Source organism: Carassius carassius, chromosome 36, assembly GCF_963082965.1.
Source record: "Carassius carassius chromosome 36, fCarCar2.1, whole genome shotgun sequence".
In the NCBI taxonomy this organism is placed as follows: domain Eukaryota; kingdom Metazoa; phylum Chordata; class Actinopteri; order Cypriniformes; family Cyprinidae; genus Carassius; species Carassius carassius.
The window spans coordinates 2,208,565-2,229,202 of NC_081790.1; the positions used below are offsets into that span (position 1 = coordinate 2,208,565).

General features: G+C 33.9%; 1 protein-coding gene across 1 annotated transcript; it reads right to left on the reverse strand.

Moving 5' to 3' along the window:
* Positions 1-530: 530 nt before the first annotated feature.
* si:ch211-241b2.5 (programmed cell death 1 ligand 1) lies at positions 531-18,147 on the reverse strand. Its single transcript, XM_059525781.1, has 9 exons — positions 18,046-18,147; positions 15,864-15,930; positions 14,580-14,933; positions 13,370-13,648; positions 12,382-12,489; positions 9,805-9,879; positions 5,855-5,908; positions 5,405-5,510; positions 531-2,483 (listed from the first exon to the last, which is right to left on the reverse strand). Exons 2-9 carry the CDS (start codon positions 15,922-15,924, stop codon positions 2,006-2,008), a joined length of 1,515 nt encoding a protein of 504 aa, XP_059381764.1. The 5' UTR covers positions 15,925-15,930; positions 18,046-18,147; the 3' UTR covers positions 531-2,005.
* Positions 18,148-20,638: the final 2,491 nt, after the last annotated feature.

Below are 20,638 nucleotides of genomic sequence, written 5' to 3' on the forward strand. Positions count from 1 at the left end.
TTTCGTGATGACTGCTACATTTCTCCAAATTTGATGAAGAAACAAACTCAACTACATCTTGGATGGCCTGTGGGTGATTTTTTATGCAATTGACAAATGTACTCCTGAAATTTTTATTCAGTTTACAAAATAATACCGGGAGTTTGAGGGGGTTTATCCCTCCCAAACTTTGCATACATGCGGTTTCAGTACCATAGTTTAAAACAGAAAGAACAACAAAAGCGCCATTGTTCCTTTTTTGGTTGCTTTGTTTTTTTTTAAGTCTTGTTGAATTAGGAATTAGGAAATATCAGTGGTTCGGAGACATGGGGAATCCCTCTGTGCCCACACACTTCTGTCCTGCTAAAACAAGTTTGGCTGTGTGTCGAGTAATCTGAAATGTCTTTCAAGAGTTTCATTAGAGACAAAATATTATTTTATTTGACTAAATAAATCTAATTACCTTAAGCGATCAGCTCATAAGAAGGAAATTGACTTTGATCTGGATGTGCACCACTACAGGAACACAAAAATCATATGGAAATGTTAAATAATACATGTAAAAATGACGTTTATTGGTGTTGAATTGGGTTGCAAACACACAAAAAAAAGTTATTTTTAAGAGTCAAATCAGGCAGAAATTACACTTTAACTCTGATGCTGATGTCATCTATCTTTAAAAAATATTTGAATTATTTTGGATATGATGTAACATCCAAACCATCATGGGAAGTGACCTTTGACCCTTTATTATAATCCCATGATCAACATTTGTTTTGTTTTTTAATCAGCTATTTCAGTGCACAGAGATTAATTGATAATTTGCGAAGAAAACATAATATTCATGCAAAAAATGGAATTACTTTGTAATATAACATTACATGCACCAAAGGATTAAAGTAATGCATGTACTGTATGTCGGTGACTTTCACTTTCAATATGTTTAATTTTTGTAATGTGTAATTTCCTCTCATAGACCGTTATCTGTCAAAGCTTTAAACCTTGAAATCATTTCATCCGTTTGAGCTCCAGAATTAGTTTCTTCTTTAATGCTTAAGTTAAAAAGGCATCCTGCGCAAGTGCAATAGCTGAAAAAGTTCATCCAAATGACACTCAGACATTTTATTTTGGCCTCCCTTTGCGGGAAACGTGTACTTCCCTTTTTTTTTATCTCACTGCCAGTTAAAGCAGAGTGTTTTCTCAGAAATGTGAGTTAATCCTGTTCAGACTCAAAGCAAAATAAAAGTGAAACAAAGAACTCGGTCTCTTCATGAAAAGACTTGTGCAATGCTTGTGCATTCATCAAACATGATAAACTGAGCTGCTTAAATGCAACAAAACAAAAAACCCAAACAATTCTAAAAGAGTCAAAAATGAAAGTTTTCACTTTCAGTTTTTTGTTCTTCAAACAAAATCATCACATTTTACATCGATAAACAAAATGAAAGTGTGTTGTTGTTACAGAAAGTTTGAAGTAAATCTAAAAGAGAAGTTGCTTTTTGCACCATAATGATCGGTCAGAAGAAAGGGTAGTTATGGTTAGTTTGTAACTATATTTCGCTGAAAGCATGCAAATCTGACCTGTGCTTATTCATGTAACAGTTAAACCATATGCATTATTGACTGATAAGAAGTGCACAAGATTGTGTAAATAAAACATTTCACAAGAAAAAGCCATTTCAGATTTTCTACTCCAAGCTTTCACGTTTAAGACGGTGTTGCTTGCAGTTTCTTTGTTATTATCATAAGTGCAAATAGTTTCTATATGATTTGTTTGTGTCTACAGTGATAAGGCTAAATAACCGTGATCTCATTTCTCTTTTCCTGTACTTGGTCTTTGAAATATACAACTGAATTCAAGTATTGTGAAATGGTTTGATCTCCTGCCAGATGAGTCTGCTTTACCAAAAGTCAGATTATAACAAATTCCCAAGAAACGAAAGGCAGATCCATCATCCGGCATTGTTGAATTTGCAACACAAAAGGGCAAAACCACAGTCTGTGCAAATATAAAATGTATAAGATTTCATGATCCAGAATTTTCCGGTTTCTGAATGAGCTGTAATACTGTCCTGACGTTTTTCTCCAGAGCTGGACATTTTCCAGGATGTGATGTGATTAACACCCGGCACGTCTGCCGCTCTGTTAGAAACCATTCGAGTGTTTCATCCAGGTCCTTGTTTCCCTCTTGATATCCATCCAGTATGAGCAAACAGTCTCTCGAGCCCAGAAGAGTCTCTCTGAGCTCTGACACATCTAGTGGTTTTTCATAAGAAACGCTGGATTTTATCGCCTGGAAAAAGTCTCCTTTCGCTCGGCTACAGTCCACCTGGAAAACCAGCTGGAGCCGGCGGATGCTGAAGGGGTCTGTCGTGGTCCTCTCAGCCCAGCAGGATGACAGGATTTGGGCTACGCTGGTTTTCCCGCAGCCTGGTTCTCCAAGCAGAAGGATCATTTGTTTCTTATCGGGCAGGATTGAGCTGATGTTTAGAGATTGGCCTTCTCTGGAATCGAGAGGGAGAGATTATGTGGTTTAACAAGGAAATCAATGAGCAATGCATGTTATTGTGGTTTGTTAATCAGCCAGAGCTGTGTTTTTCAGCAGTTCACTGGAAACAGTTATGACTTACTCAAACTCCTATGTATATATATATATATATATTTCACAGTGGTGTGAAAAAGTGTTTTTTTTTTTTTTTGCATGTTTGTCACACTTGAATGTTTCAGATCAAACAAATGCAAATATTAGTAAAAGAGAACACAAGTAAACACAACATGCAATTTTTAAATGAAGGTATTTATTATTAAGGGAAAGTGTTTGCCCCCTAAACCTAATTAACTGGTTGGACCACCCTTAGCAGCAACAACTGCAATCAAGCGATAACTTGCAATGAGTCTGTTACAGCGCTGTGGAGGAATTTTGGTCCACTCATGTATGCAGAATTGTTGTAATTCACCTACATTGGAGGGTTTTCGAGCATGAACCGCCTTTTTCAGGTCATGCCACAGCATCTCAATAGGATTCAGATCAGGACTTTGACAGGGCCACTCCAAACTCTTCATTATGTTTTTCTTCAGCCATCCAGAGCTGGACTTGCTGATGTGTTTTGGATCATTGTCTTGCTGCTGAAAACAAGTTCACTTCAGCTTGAGGTTACTAACAGATGGACAGACATTCTCCATCAGGAATTTTTGGTAAAGGAGCAGAATTCATGGTTTTATTTATCAAAGCAGCAAAACAGCCCCAGACCATCACATTACCACCACCATATTTTACTGTTGGTATGCTGTTCTTTTTCTGAAATGAGGTGTTTCTTTTACGTCAGACGTAATGGGACGCACACCTTCCAGAAAGTTCAACTTTTGTCTCGTCAGTCCACGGAGTATTTTCCAAAAAGTCTTGAGGATCATCAAGATGTTTTCTGGCAAAACTGAGACAAGCGTTTATGTTCTTTCTGCTTTCGTTTTGGAGCTCTGCCATGCAGACCATTTTTGCCCAGTCTCGTTCTTACGGTGGAGTCATGAATACCGTCCTTAACTGAGGCGAGTGAGGCCTGCAGTTCTGTGGATGTTGTTGTGGGGTCTTCTGTGACCTCTTGGATGAGTCGTTGCTGTGCTCCTGGGGTTATTTTATGACTCTCACTGTGGTTCGCTGGAGGCCCAAAGCTTTAGAAATAGCTTCATAACCTTTTCCAGACTGATAGATCTCAATTACTTTCTTTCTCATTTGTTTTTTGAATTTCTTTGGATCTCGGCATGATGTCTAGCTTTTAAGGATCTTTTGGTCTACTTCACTTCTTCTTTAGTTTTTTGGCATAAAACAGTCTCAATGTGTAGCGCCACCTACAGTACATTGATGTTGTGCTAGCTATTATCTTCTAAATGACTGAGTACAACCCATGCAAGGAAGATAATTCCCAAACGGCTGCAATTGCAGAAAAAAATTATTATTATGTCTACTTCACTTCTTCTTCTTCTTTTTATTGTTTTATGGCAGCTGGCATCCAACGTTAAGGTGCATTACTGCCACCTAATATACTGGAGTGTGGACCAGAGTGACTAATATATATACTATATTAAAATAAAATTAAAAATAAATAAAAAAAATGTCTACTTCACTTTGTCAGGCAAGTCCTATTTAAGAGATTTCTTGATTGGGAACATGTGTGGCAGTAGAAATCAGGCCTGGTGTGGCTAGAGAAACTGAATTTAGGTGTGATAAACCACAGTTTTAACACTTCTTCACACAAGACCTTAATTCTTTCCCTTAATAGTAAAAACCTTCATTTGGAAACTGCATGTTGTGTTTACTTGTGTTATCTTTGACTAATATTTAAATTTGTTTGATGATCTGAACCATTAAAGTGTGACAAACATGCAAAAAAATAAAAAATCAGGAAGGGGGCCAACACTTTTTCACACACACACACACACACACACACACACACATAAATATAACGGAAATATGCTCTCTCTCTCTCCCTCTTTATTGCACATATATTAAAAAAATTAAAATGTATCAATATATGCATTAAAAATAAAAACAAATAAATAGATAAATGTACACATTTAAATACTTTAAAATTTACATATAAAAATGTAAAATACTTAAAACAAATAAATAACTGTTTTAAATATATAAAATAATAAAATAAAAATATTTTTTAATAAATAAAAAGATTAAACAAACTAATAATTAATTACATAAAATTAAATAACACTACATTGTAAAATACTGATAAAATAATAAAATAAGTAAATCAATAAAGAAAAGAAAATGTACAGAATACACTGGTTTGGCATCCAATTAACAGTTCAGAATTATTTAGAATAATCAATATACTGTCATCAATTCCTTTAATTTCTTAATGGACATCTCATGATAACACTTAAACTGAATAACTGAAAAAAAAAAATAATAATAATATTTATATATGTTTTTTTTGTCTTGTTTTTCTTATATTGTAATTCCATTAAATGTCTATTAATTAAGAAAAAACATTAAATGAATATAAATTTACTTAAGAAAGAACGTGACTTAAGGGGTGAGAAAAATAATCTTGTTTTCTCCTTGAATTCATTCTTCTTTCCCAACCGAGAGATATTTTTCTTGTTTAATTCTGATCAGAAAGCAAGACTCTCAAGTCTCAAATCTATTAGTGATTATGTCTTGATGTAGGAATGTTAAGATATTTGCACTGGAAAATTACAAAAATACTTAGGCCTAAGGTTCATTTAAGGTTCACTGCAAGCTCATCAGTCAGGGCGAGTGTGTGAAATTTGTTCTTACGGACAGTAATCAGTATGTTTTTTATATTTTTAGGAAGTTTCCTGTCATGTGTTTGTGTGTGATTCAACACATGAGTGACTCTTCTCACTTTTTTGTGCCAAATTCATAATTCCCTCATATCAATCACTCACTTACTTGCTGAGGAGTGCATATGAAGCAAGTCTGCTGTTCATCTCAGCGTTTGTGTCGAGCTCTGAATACTGTTGAATAAGCGCGCTCCTCAAAGATTTTTCTGCAGTTTCTGCACAAATGAAAGACAATCAGAGTCACAAGAGCAGCATCATGCAGGACTTTTTCCGTTTGACTAATGCTCATGTTAACACATTTATAACAGGCTTCAGTGATTCACAATCACATGAAACCTCCAGATGTGCTTCAGAATGTGCTATAGACACCGTTTTATTTGCTGTTCAGGAAACGAGACAGATTACAGTACATTACAGTGTTGTTGCATTCTGGGATAAAGGCCTCAAGGGAAATAGTCATACAGTACTTACAGTTTCTACTGAACTCAACAGAAGTCATTTAATCATTAACTCTGCATTATTATTATTATAATTATTATTATTTCAGAAAATGCTTTACCTTCTGAGTTTATGTCACATGCTTGCGACCTGTTCTCGTTCACGGTCAGTAAAGCTGAATGAAAAAGAAAAATGATCAATAAATGGATAGTAATGGATATAAGTTTATTGTGTTAAGGGCAGAGGTGGGTAGAGTACCCAAAAACTGTACTCAAGTAAAAGTAAAAGTACTTCTAGAAATATTTACTCAAGTAAAAGTACTAGTCTTGAATAGTTACTTGAGTAAGAGTAAAAGAGTATCAGATAAAAAATCTACTCAAGTAGTTAGTTACTAGTTACTTTGGGTCATATATACTGTACTGAGCCTATTTTTATTTAGATATATAGATAAAATGTATGTAATGTATGTGTGCGTGTGTATAAATGTATATATTTCATCAGCCTTTACTCCAATTTATGTAATTTATTATAAAACCCTGTCTGTTTACTTAAGTAACAGATTTAGGTGTCATGCCATAACATATTTTTAATACGACTGACTTTATATTAAATGTGAATTTAACATTGAAAGTTAATGTGATATAAATATTGCTACTAATCTTTCATTGTTCAGAAAGAGAGCAAATAACATTTACATTATTAAAGATAATTTTCACTGACAGTCTAGATTTCAATCACTCTCAGAAACTCCCATTAAAATCACTGAAACTGTTAACACTGTGAAATCAATATCTTAATTAAAGATTCGTATACACATCTGCACTTTGTTGTTTCTAACGAGAGAATTCGCCAGAAAGAGGTATTCAGTCAGTGAGCGAGTGAAGGAAGCACCGGCATTTTAGCGATGACTCATCTGAACGCCTCTGATTGGCCAATGCTTTAATAAGCTCAAAAGAATCATGTGTGATTTGTTATAATGCGCAGCGCTGTATAAACGCATCTATCTCTGGCTCAGCGCCAGCAAGCGATCACAGATCTGAATTTAGCAGCTGATAATATGACTCGCTGAACGTACTTGCACAGGTGTGATTGTATTAAAATTAATAAAATCTTAATCGGCTATTTTTGTCTTTTGGAAGCTGCATTCAACTTGACTCCCCTCTGTTATAAGCCACACACGTACAACAAACTAATGTCACAGTGGTATCGTGTACTGTAATCGAATGTAGCCCAAGTTATTACCTGTTAAACAGTAGACAGCACACGCGGTGTTCATCTAATAAGGATCTCCATCGCAAGCAAATAATAACCTTTGCAGATTTCAATTCAGTGCAGTTCCAGCCACGTTTTCAACGCTCTTTCTGTTCTTAAACGTTACAACTCCGAGTGAACCACTTCAGACGCTCAGCGCGTGCGGCAGGGAACTGAACAACTCATTCAAACTGATTCATGAACCAATTCACTCGTTTGCCAATTGGTTTGATCAAGCCTTTGAACAGAATTGACTCAAAAGAATGAATCATTCGCGAATGGGCATCGCTCATTGTCCAGAGAAAAGTAGACGGCGCGTTTGGAACAAACTGAAGCATTATAACATTTATTGCATTAAGATAAAGTAACGAGAGGAGCGTAACACACAGTAACGAAGTAGAAGTACAGATTTTCCCCAAAAATTTACTCAAGTAAGAGTATAAAGTACCCATCTTTAAATATACTCCGAAAAGTATTCGTTACCCCAAAAAATTACTCAAGTAAATGTAACGAAGTAAATGTAACTCGTTACTACCCACCTCTGGTTAAGGGCAGGGTTATCGTTAAATTAAACTAAAGCATAACCATAAAAATGAATGCTTTAGTTACTTGGATTAGAATAAACCTTAACAACAACATATATAAAAACTTAAACTTTTTATTTAGTATAGCTTGCTGTGCAGAACTATCTAAAACTGAAATAAAAATGAATAAAAACTAAGACCAAATAAATAAATAAATACTCATAAAAGTCACAAAAAAAGCCAAAATTTTTTTTACTAAAGCTTTGAATTGAGATTGAAATGATAACAGAAAACAAAATAAAAATCTATTCAAAAAATGTATATAACTGTAATAGTAAAATAACACTTGTTGAGGTAAAAATTATAATAATAAATAAATGAATAAATAAATCATGCTAAAAATATGTTGTTAATTGTTTGAATCAATTAATAAATAAATATAAATAAAAACATATATACAGTATATATCACAATAAGTCTCTAAACCCTATCATTAATATATTTATGTGAAAATATTTAAGTCGATGTCATATTCTCGGTGCATGCTTTCAAAACACACACACGCACACACACACACACACACACACACACACACACACACATATATACAGTGTAGGGGAAAGTTACTTTTAAAAGTAATGCATTACAATATTGTGTTACTTCCTAAAAAAAATAACTGATTACGTTACTTAGTTACTTTTTATGGAAAGTAATGTGTGACATTACTTTTGCGTTACTTTCGCGTAACTTTTTAAATATGAGCAGGGCTTGATTGTTTTTAATATAAGAAGTTCTATTTATAGTAAATAAAAAAAAATCCACATAAAAAAAAAAAGTAAATTAACGTCTGTAGAGTAGATCACAGGAGAAAAAGATTCAACACTCTTTAGCAATCAAACAACAATAAAGCATGATTATTAGTTTATCTAAAGCCATTTTTAATTCTTAGTACAGTTGAACTACAGCAGCAAAGACATTAGTTAATAAAATGGGAATAGATACATTGGTGTTGTTTAACATGTATAATTATTGCAGGTTGGCGTCTTTTTCTGAGTTTGCAATTCATTGTTTTAATTCATTTTGATGTTTTTTGTGATTAGGATGAATTAATGCATTTGATATTTAGTCTGGTGTAACTGTTTTGAAAAAGTAACTCAGACTTTTTCTTGTAAATTAAAAGCAATGTGTTAACTTTAATAGTTACTTGAAAAAAGTAATCTGATTATAACACTACATGTACAGTACAGACCAAAAGTTTGGAAACATAACTATTTTTAACGTTTTTGAAAGAAGTTTCTTCTGCTCATCAAGCCTGCATTTATTTGATCAAAAATACAGAAAAAAACAGTAATATTGTGAAATATTATTACAACTTAAAATAATAGTTTTCTATTTGAATATACTTTAAAAAATAATTTATTCCTGTGATGCAAAGCTGAATTTCCAGCATCATTCCTCCAGCCTTCAGTGTCACATGTAACATCCAGTCTATCACATGATCCTTTAGAAATCATTCTAATATTCTGATTTATTATGAGTGTTGGAAACAGTTCTGCTGTCTAATATATTTGATCAATAAAAGGTTAAAAACAACTGCATTTATAAAAAAAAAAAAAAAAGAAATCTAATAATATATATTCTAATAATATATTTTCTTTACTATCACTTTTTATCAATTTAACACATCCTTGCTGAATAAAAGTCTTGATTTTATTTAAAAAAAAGAAAGGAAAAAAAATTACTGACCCCAATTTACTGACCAGTAGTGTATATTGTTATTACTAAATATTTATATTTTAAAAACATAGCTTCTTTTTTTTTTTACTTTTTATTCATCAAAGAATCCTAAAAAAGTATCACATGTTCTGAAAAAATATTAATCAGCAGAACTGTTTCCAACTTTGATAATGAATCATCATATTAGAATGATTTCTAAAGGATCATGTGATAATGATCCTAAAAATTCAGCTTTGCATCACAGAAATAAATGATTATTTAAAGTATAATACATTTAAAAACAATTATTTTAAATTGTAATAATATATCACAATATTACATTTCTTTCTGTATTTTTGATCAAATAAATGCAGGCTTGATGAACAGAAGAAACTTCTTTCAAAAACATTAAAAATAGTAATGTTTCTAAACCTTTGGTATGTACTGTGTATATATATATATATATATATTCAGTCTATATTTACAGTGCCTTTACAGTAACGTTTGTTGTCATATCATATAAAAAGCATAAACAGTTCCTGTTCTGGAAATGATGTCAGTTTGTAAAAAAAAAACTCACAGTCAGTGGTGGCAGAGGATGAGTGTGGAAACAGGAAAGCACATTGAGATGATTCATTATGTCTGTTTTTCTGACCTGGGAATAGATAAAGATAGAGGTCACGTACACATTTGTTATCATAATTTATTAGAATTCACCCATGGTTGCACATAAAAAGAGGACATGAAACAGCATTTTTGCATAGTAATGATTTTATGATCATATCATCAGCTGTTGACAGACACTAAAAAGCCTCTTCTAAGCATTCAGCGCAAGGATTCGTGTAATAGACAAATGATTTTTCCATTGCCAGGACTATTTCTGTAAAGTGTTTTGTCAGGAAACCTAAAAAGGTGCTTCAGCTTGAAGGTCAGATAACGTATAAAGCTTACTATAAAACCAGCACATTTCCCTTCACATGATGCCAGTGTCTGAGCAGATTTTAAAAACTAAATCCTTTTTAATGAATGTTTGCAGTATTTACCCGTGACAAAACCTGGTGCTTTTTTTTTGCAGATACTGAAGATTAACAAACGGGAATCTGTGTTTGCATGCTCTTTGTATCGTCACGTGCCGCTGCTGAACCACTAAACCACTGTCTAATCAATCATGGCCTGATCTGGAAGCTTATTTATCATAATTAGGAGTTTCGCAATTCATACTTTTTCCTGATAATTGTGAGTTTAAGTCATAGTTTGGATTTTTCCTCACCATTGCGAGTTTATTTCACATAATTCATACATTTTTATCACAAGTACAAGTTTAAATCTTAATTCAGACATTTCTTCCTCACTATTGCGAGTTTATATATCACAATTCTGACTTTACTCTATTGCTAATTTATATTTGCAATTCTGACTTTTTCTCTCAGGATTATGAGTTTATGTCTTTACATTTGCAATTCTTACTTTTCCTGACAATTGCGAGTTTACTTCTCACAATTTGGATTTTTTTTTCCTCACCATTGCGAGTTTATTTTGCATAACTCATACATTTGTCTAAGTTTAAATCTTAATTCAAACATTTTTTCCTCACTATTGAAAGTTTATGTCTCACAACTACAAATTATACACTCACAATTTGGACTTTTTTCTGACAATTGCAACTTTACATCTCACAAATCTGACATTTTTTCAGATTTTTCTGATGTGGATTTTTTACTCAATTATAATTTTACACCTTGTGATTCTTTGCACCTTTTCCTCACTTTTGCGAGTTTACATATCACAACTCAATTTGACTTTACTCTTACTATTGCTAATTTATATCTTGCAATTCTGACATTTTGTCTCAGAAGTATGAGTTTATATCTCGTGATTGTACGCTTATTTTGCCATTCAGACTTTTTCCTGACAATCTTTCTGATAGTTCTCACTATTTATATGTCTTGCTGTTCTCTCTACTTTTCTCACAATAATGAGTATATATCTCACAATTCAGATTTCTCACTATTAAACTTCCGAAACGAGTAAAAATTGAGAGACAACATTTTTAACAGAGTACATTTTTAAGTGCTGGAAATAAGCCTCTATCATTTAGTTATACGTGAAAGAGTAGGCATTATATATTTGATGAACGGTTTTAAAATAGTGCTATGCTACACTGTTGTCACATGACCACATATAGAAATAGCTAGAGTAGTGAGTTAGTGTGTTATATGAACATAGCCCGAAATCCTGTCTGTTAGTATGACATACAGCGACAGTCACTATATTCGGGTAGGTCAGTGTCAGGGTTATAAGGGTAATTCTCTGGGTCATTCCTGTTTCTGCACGTTCTAGTTTCATAATGCCACAGAGACAGAAGTTCAGATCTGTGCTTTTGCAGATGCTGAATAAACTGGGGATTCCTTCTTTACATGCCGTTCAATATCATATGGTGTTGACTCACATGACTACTCTCTAAAATAAACAACAGATCAATCAAGCACATCTACACTGGGTACTCCTCAATCCAGCTCACCATATCTGATTGAGACACTGTACGAATCGACACAAACAGTAAACAAGTCACAGAATCATCTGGAATATCACAGATGTAATGTCATGCTACTATGTTAAAAACCAGGGGATTGACATATGTGCAGGGTACTCCAAGGTACTTCAAATAATACAATGCTTGAAAAAAATGGTGTTACCACAGTATTGTATAATGGTACATTTGAGTCTTAAGTGTCAATTTGTTTATGAAATTGAGATATATAAATCATTTGAAAGTTAAATAAATAATGTTTCATAGATGTATGTTTTGTCAGGATCAGACATTTTTTTAAGCCGAGATACAATTATTTGAAAGTCTGGAATCTGAGGGTGCAAAAAAATCTAAATACTGAAAAAATCATCTTTAAAGTTGTACAAATGAATTCTTAGCAATGCATATTATCAATCAAAAATTTTGTTTTTATATATTTATAATAGGAATTTACAAAATATTTTAATTGAACATGATCTCTACTCAGTCTCTTAATGATTTTTGGCATAAAAGGAAAATCTATCATTTTGAACCATACATTGGGGTATATTTGTAGCAATAGCCAAAAAAACAGTGACTTAAGACTGCTTCTGTGCTCCAGGGTCACAAATGTGCAACGCAAATTACCATTTTTTCTCCTATGCAGAATTACACAGATGAAGACAATGGCTAAAAGCACAAGGACCACGGCGACAATCCACACGTACTGAGCAGAAGAGTGAGGAAGGAGGTCATCTGTAAAGAGAGAAAAATGCTGCCGTTAAATTATAAAGCTTAACAATATGCACATAATGTATTTTCAGAAGTTGTCAAAAGAGAGAGAGAGAGACCAAAAAAATTCAAATTATATACTGTATATATAAATATATTAGTTTAATATTAAATATTATTTCGTTTTTAAATTTTAATTCAAATCTTAATGTTTTAGTATTCTTTTACGTAACAGAAAAAACTGAAAGATGCTTACTTGATTTAGGGTTTAAACATATGAATAAAATCTGCATCATTATGAGACTAATGGCTGCTGGAAAAACTGCAACAAAAGCACTCCTCCGCATTTATTTGAAACTGATGTTTTCCTTCTGTGCATGTGTTTGCCTACGTATTTCATATCACATACCCCCACATCAAGAAAAAACGGTCTCACACAAACTATAAGCAATGGAAACAAGGGCAACTTCCAAACCTGTAGACTGATACTCGCTCCTACTGAGATGAACTTTTACATCAAAATCTACACACATATTTGTTTAGAGCTGTTTTTGCTTATAAACGGTGCTTGATCTATGCAGATTTCTCTACTGATTCAGATGAGACACTGGAAAAATAACTGGAAAATCAATATTATGGATAGAGAACTTGCATTTTACCCATAAGGAATGGTTTTTCATGAAACATTTTCATGATGGATTTGTTTCTTACAAACACAAAGCTTTTGTCTTTTCAAGATGTTAAATGACGAACTGGAGTGTTGTGAATTATTGTGATGTTTTTATCAGCTGGTTGTGTCTCTCATTCTGACGGCACCCATTCACTGCAGAGCATCCATTGGTGAGCAAGTGATGGAAAGCTACATTTCTCCAAGTCTGTTCGGATACTAGCCAACAAAGCTCACCTGGGATGCTGAAGGTGGCCGTCTCCCGGATCTCTCCCTTCACGAGGAAAGAGCAGGTGTAGTTATTGACCAGGTCTCGTTTCACCGTCAGCTTGCTGATGATGTGGAAGAGATCTTCATCTGTAGAGCGTGTGGTGCTGATGGACCGCTCTGTAAGGTTTGTGTTCTGGCCATCGCTCCAGATAACCAGAGCGGATGGGAATCCCTGAGACTCACAGGAGAGCTCGACCTCATCCTGACCCGTCTTCATGGTGCTTTTCTTTACGGGAGTATAAGGAGCTGGAGACCATAAACAAGAAATATAGATGAACTCACACCCAAAACAATCTGGTTCAAGTTTCAGAAAAAGTAGATATATTTGGAATACCATTTTCAATATTATTTTTGTAGTATGCAATATGCAAATTTCCTGTATGCATTGAACTCAAACCCAACCTGGATGACCTACAATGACCTACCACTGTATCCATGATTTTTATCTTTTGCTTCTTGGCAAATAATTTGATTAGCAATAGTTTAGACATTCCTACACAAAATGTGATTAAAATGTACAATGGTGTTTATATTTGTAAGTTGCAACTCAATGCATTATACTGTATTGTGTACTATTGTGCATATTACTATATTATATTATACTATAGTATATATATATATATGTTTATAATTAGTGCTGTCAAATGATTAATCGCGATTAATCGCAACCAAAATAAAAGTCTTTGTTTACATAATATATGTGCGTATGCTAAGTATTTATAATGTACACATAAATACACATACAAACAGTATTTAGTTTGAAATAATATGCATGTATATATTCATATTCATATAGTTTTTATTATACATAAATATATTTAAATACATAAACATATTAAATACAAACTAAATATTTTTCTGAAATCTATACATGCATGAATGTGTGCGTTTATATATAAATAATAAATATACACAGTACACACACATATATTATGTAAACAAAAAAATTTATTTGCGATGCGATTAATTGCGATTAATCGTTTGACGGCACTATTTATAATAAATAATATTTATTTATACATACTGCATAAAGACTCTCATTAAGGACCCTAAAATGCATTGCTGCAGTTAATTAACTATGCAAACAAACCAAATGACATGTTAAAAATGTTTCCAGCAATCCTGTTCCCTTTATGAGTTTGTTTGTCACGCTGAGTGTTTTGTAAGGCAAACGGACCTGTAACTTTGAGCGTGACTTGCTTGTAGTCTCCATCATCTCCCTCTTTCACGATGCACCGGTACATGCCTGAATCTTTTATCTGGAGCTTCTTCAAGAGCAGCACCGCTCTGTTTAGATTCAGCTGCTCGTGGATGAGCTGTGCACGCTTTATGAACGCAGCACTGGTGTAATTGGGGTTTTCTGTGCCTCTCTCCAGCCGATACACATCCACGGCCGGCTTCGGCTCGACTCGGCTCCATATGACAGTGAGGTCAGAAAAACGTTTAATCTTGGAGAACAAGCACACTAGTTTGACATCTCCATGTAGCTCTGCCTCGTAATCGCTCTCCTCTAAACTGACTGTAAACAGGGCTGGAGGAAGACAGATGACAATCATCATCATCATCATCATTTTAGAGACATACACTTTATTTTCATCAAACTTTAGTGTTATCATTCAAAAACTACAATGATCACTTTGAAAATAGCTGGACTTAAAGTTTACCATTTACAGTAACCTACAAGTTAGGTAAATTTACTACAGTAGATATATTAACTTAAAAAATGGCTTCTAACAAAACTTCATATTTATATTTGTTACAGTACTTGAATAATAATTTAGTCTGGGTTTTACACTGAAAAAAAAAAGTCTGGTGTAGGATTTACTTTTCCACTCATAAATTTCTAGTAAATCTTTGAAATTATTACAAAGATAGTTTTTTTTACAGATAATTAAATAATGAATTAAAGGTGAAAATGGCAGTAGAAAGACTTAAATAGCATTTTATGGTAAAACCTAACAAATAAATTGTACTAAAACAGTATTGAAAATTCATTATTATTTAATATTATTATACTTAAAAATGTACTTAAGACAATTTTTACACTGTATTTTGGCTGAAACCATGATAACCATGGTACACTTTCTAAAGGTCACTGTTTGAATTATTTATTCAGAACTGGAAGTGAAATGATCAAAGGAATTTTTTTATTGCTCAAATGTTGCTTTTTCATTTGAGGATGAGACTTGAGGAATTCTCAGTTATGATTTATGTATCAAAATCTGTCTCAAATGAGTCACTAGTCATTATTTAGTAATAATCTAAAGTTATAAAATGATTTTAGAGAGCAGGTCAGATCATTTGATGGGAAATGTTCAAGCTCATTCTGAGATCTCTTCAAATATGAGCACAGTCTGAGACAACACTAAGATCTAGGATAAACCACTGTTTGTCTGTTTCCAGATTGATCTTCTATCATCTAATACAGAAAACAGATAAGTGTAATGTATATCAGTCGCACCTGATGCTGAGACGACAGGCCACAGCAGAGCCTGAAATACGACGACCAGCGCCCCCCTCATTGACCCCTGCAGGTAAACACAACACATCAATCTGATATCACAGAAAACCTCCTGAACTCAAGCCCAAACTAAGCCGGTTATGAAGTGTTTGCATGTGCATAGGCTTATAGTCTGGTCACTCATGACCACAATGATTCAGCAGTGAAGAACTTCTTGATTTACAAATGCCGCCAGACCAAAAATAACAATAATAAGTCACGAATGCTGCTTAATAACTGTATACAAGTCAGATCTGAGGCATTGTTGTAGATGATTCATGAACTGATTCACACGTGGGAGAAAACCTAAAGAGCCCCAGGTAAAAAAAATCTCACACAGGCAGAGAAATAAAGCAACCGTTCTTCCTCAGGAAGGTCCATCTCTTTCTAAATCTTACTCATATTCCCCACTGATATAATACAGAGATTTACATATTACGACAGTAAAACTCTGACGTATATGTTCAGTACAGGAAATGTACATAATGTTATGTGTATCATAATGAGTGATAACTCACACACAATTCATAAATGTTGTCCAATAGTAACTGTCACTCAGAAGTTTTGATCTTTAACTTAATTCATCTAAATGCTTCTGTATGAAATGCATGAATTTAGTAGACAAATATAAACTGACAAATTAGATAGATCATTTATTTCGTCTTCAGAGAGGAAATTCATTGTGTGTATAAGTGCCTTACAAGTACATACAAATTTGTCACAATAGATTCACACACACACACACACACGCACATATACGCACACACACACACACACACACACACACACAAGATAATGTAATGACTTTCCCTCTAATTACATGACCAGTGACTGAGTGAATACTTTGAGACTGGGAGGGATGATATAATCAGAAACGCTTCACTTGAATTTCAGCACAAAGAAGCAGGAAACTAGGGACTCTGAAGCTGATTTCCCCAGGTTACTATGGTTCAAATCACAGGAAAATATCAAGGGAGTTATTGGTGTGATAAAAAAACATCACATTCTCACCTTAACCCACTTACAGAAAATGGCACAGCTTTGGGCAACCCGGGGTTAAGTGGTTGGAAAGAAAACCTCACTCACTGCCCTTTCATTTTTTTTTATTTTTTTGGGGGTTTCAGTCAACAACCTCTTCGATATCAGCCCTAATCTACCACAAATATGTTATATCCAGTTAAGAACACTACAGATAAGCAGATGGGTTTTCTCAACTTTAGCCTAAATGAAGAAATTCATACTCATACACTTACAAAGCTGTCACTGAGTGAGGCATTACCTTTAAGGTACAAAAGCAAAATATATATCTTTGTGCATTATTAACCCTTAATAATATTTCCTTAAAGGTACATACTTTAAAAGTACATATTATTACCTTTTGAAAGGGTACTGCCCCAGTGACAGTTTTGTAACTTTTTTTCTGAGTGTAGATCTGAACTAGAAGTATAAACCACCCAACTAATACTCTGTAGGTTACTGTACAGTATGTCTGTGTAGCTGAACAGCATTATTAAAGATCTACATAGTGAAATATGAATAGAATATGGCACTGTCCATTACAAAATATTTTTGGTACTCCAAGGCAAAGACATGGTTTTACCATGGTCCATTGACATTTTTAAATAATAATGAAATAACGAATGAATTAATGGATTAAGTCTGAAATATTATCTCACTAGCTAAATAAATTGTTACTGTGGTACAACATCTAAAGCCATGGTGTATCTTGCTATCTGACAACAAAGAAATCAGCCCATATGTATAAAAGGACCGAAAATATGACTGAATGTCGGCTTTCTGAACCTCCAGATAACTCAATAAAATAAATTCTTCACTAGAATGTTTCTATTACTGTTAACATCTATGACATTTCACACTTAACGTTCACACTTTCACACATCAGAGACCAACATATCTATGCACAAACACTACATCTTTTTTTTTTTAAGTGCACCATATTGCAAAAATACATCAAAGTGCAGGAAACACAGGATGTTAAACCTGGGTGTTATCACACATTGTCAACAGCAGCAAGGCTGAAAATATAGCTACAACTTTAAAATGACAAAAACAAATAGTGAAACTCTATTTCCCAAATCATGACTGATTAATTAGCTCTATATCAATAGTAATATGAACTTACTTAACGCTGAGAGTCGCACATGAGCAGGTGTCTGCGAGCGGTGGAGGTCTGTTTTGATTCTGCGTGAGCGGATCAGCTGTAAACGCTTTTCAAGAGCGTGCGCTCAAGAGCTTGATTGGCTGCCTGCCAATGACGAATCCGAGAAGCGCTCCAGAAAAGCTACTAGTCTCACGCGAGAAAAAGCTTCTAGTTCAGCTTCCCTTCGCAAGCCACGAATACCGAGAATTGAATGACAGCACCGTTAAATGAAATCATCACTCCGTCCGGTAAACCACCACTGGAATCGACAATCAGATGACACCAGAAAGTCTCGTTTCCGGTGTGAATCAAATCTAATGAACGGAATTTAAGGATAAACCGGCGAATTTATCTATAAACTCTGAACCGAGGTGAGAAAGAAGCGATTTTAGCGACGCGACAGCATAGGAGATCATATAAAAGTTATATGACAGACAAGACAGACAGACAGACAGATAGATAGATAGATAGATAGATAGATAGATAGATAGATAGACAGACAGACAGACAGACAGACAGACAGACAGACAGACAGACAGACAGACAGACAGACAGAAAGACAGACAGACAGACAGACAGACAGACAGACAGACAGATAGATAGATAGATAGATAGATAGATAGATAGATAGATAGATAGATAGATAGATAGATAGATAGATAGATAGATAGATAGATAGATAGATAGATAGATAGATAGATAGATAGATAGATAGATAGCAATATTCTTACTTTGTTCTCAGTCTGGTCTGTTTCTCCTGAACAATACACGAGTCTTCCTTCCCAACTTGACTTCTTTTGGGTGTTTCAGAAGACGTTTAACAGTTTCATTTTGAGAAGAGAAGATCCGAGAGGGAGTTAGAGGAATTTAGTATCAGTTTCCAACAGTTCTCTCCAGATAAAACATCTGAAAACACTTCATGCTCTTGGATTGAAATGACAACGTCACATCTTTTCCTTCCTTTCTTTGCATGTGATGAAAGTGAACTTCATTACTTCAGAATGACCAAACAATGTCTATAAAATGTCATAACAGTCTATAAGACTCGTGGTCTATATTGCAAGTTTTCCTTTGTGTGAGGAACAGACAGATCTGTTAGTTATTGCATTTTAATTCATTTAAAGTTCAATAGCCACTCATGATGGTGCAATGCAAAGCTACTTATGTTTTTGACTTGGATAAAGCATCTTATAATATCTGGGGATTTTGTTCATAAGGCTCAAGGTAAAAAAAACAAAAAAACAAAGCATGTGATTTCAATAGCACTGAATGGTGCTCATGTAACCCCAGGACATTCTGGATCTTGTTTTGTTGGAAAATTTTGGTTGTGAAGATCTTCCTGCTGGTATCAGAGCAATTAAATGGCATCATCGCAGTATGAATGAGATGTCTGGGTTTCCCATCTTTATCCGGGGGACTGGAACTGGAGCACCATTTGAGATGTTATTTTTAAGGTTTTTTTTTTTTTTTTTTTTTTTGATTTTCTCTTTTTCTTCACGGAAAGACACCTGATATGAAGGTTTAATTTTTGGGGATTTTCTCTTTTTCTTCACGGAAAGACACCTGATATGAAGGTTTAATTTTTGGGGATTTTCTCTTTTTCTTCATGGAAAGACACCTGATATGATGAATTTTTGTTGTTGTTGTTGTTGTTGTTTTTAGGCAAGACTGTTTGGTGGGACCATGTACCTTACCTGTAGATTACAGGTAGAGGGACATGAGAAAAACCCATGGGATTTTAACACACATTTTAACAAAACACAAGAAATACAAGCAATGGGCATTTAGAAGTTGGCACTGAATTAAACTAGAAAAGACATACTTAAAAAACACACACACACGTAACGTAAAAAACCCACAATATATTACATTTTTTGTTATATACTTTGTTATATATATGTTAATATATATATATATATATATATATATATATATATATATATATATATATATATATATATATATACAGTATATATCACACATTTGACTTGAATTTCTTTATTTTTTTTTATTGCATGAAGTAATTTCCAGATCTACGGTTATGCTGTAAACGTCCAGTAAAGCCAGTCGGTTTGAGAAACTAATCGAGAGGTTTTGGTGTCTGATTCTTAGAGATGTGATGAGAATAAAAAGGAAGTTCTATATATTACACTGATGCGATGACTAAGATTTACTGTTAAGAATGAAGAGTTTCTCCCTCTTAAAAAGACAAACAGTGCATCCATGAACTGAATGACTGCTGCGTGTTTGATCTTAGTCAAGGTGAAGAGGTTTGTTTGACTCGGTCATTTGATCCTGTTGATGAAGCGGCTTAGTTTTCATGGGAGCCTAACTGATAATCATTTCTCTTTCTGTGTTTTCAGTCAACTCAGACTTTATTTGACTCATTCTTTCATCAGTTTTACCCAGAGTCTTTACACAGTGTTGTCCACTAGATGGAGCGCTGTGAATGTAAAAGATCTTTCTGAGAAACAATCAAGTCATTTCATAAGTACAATTCAGCAGGCAATGAATGATACAGAGCAAGTGGAAAACCAATAACAAGAACATTACATTTGACATTTAACAGTTTACC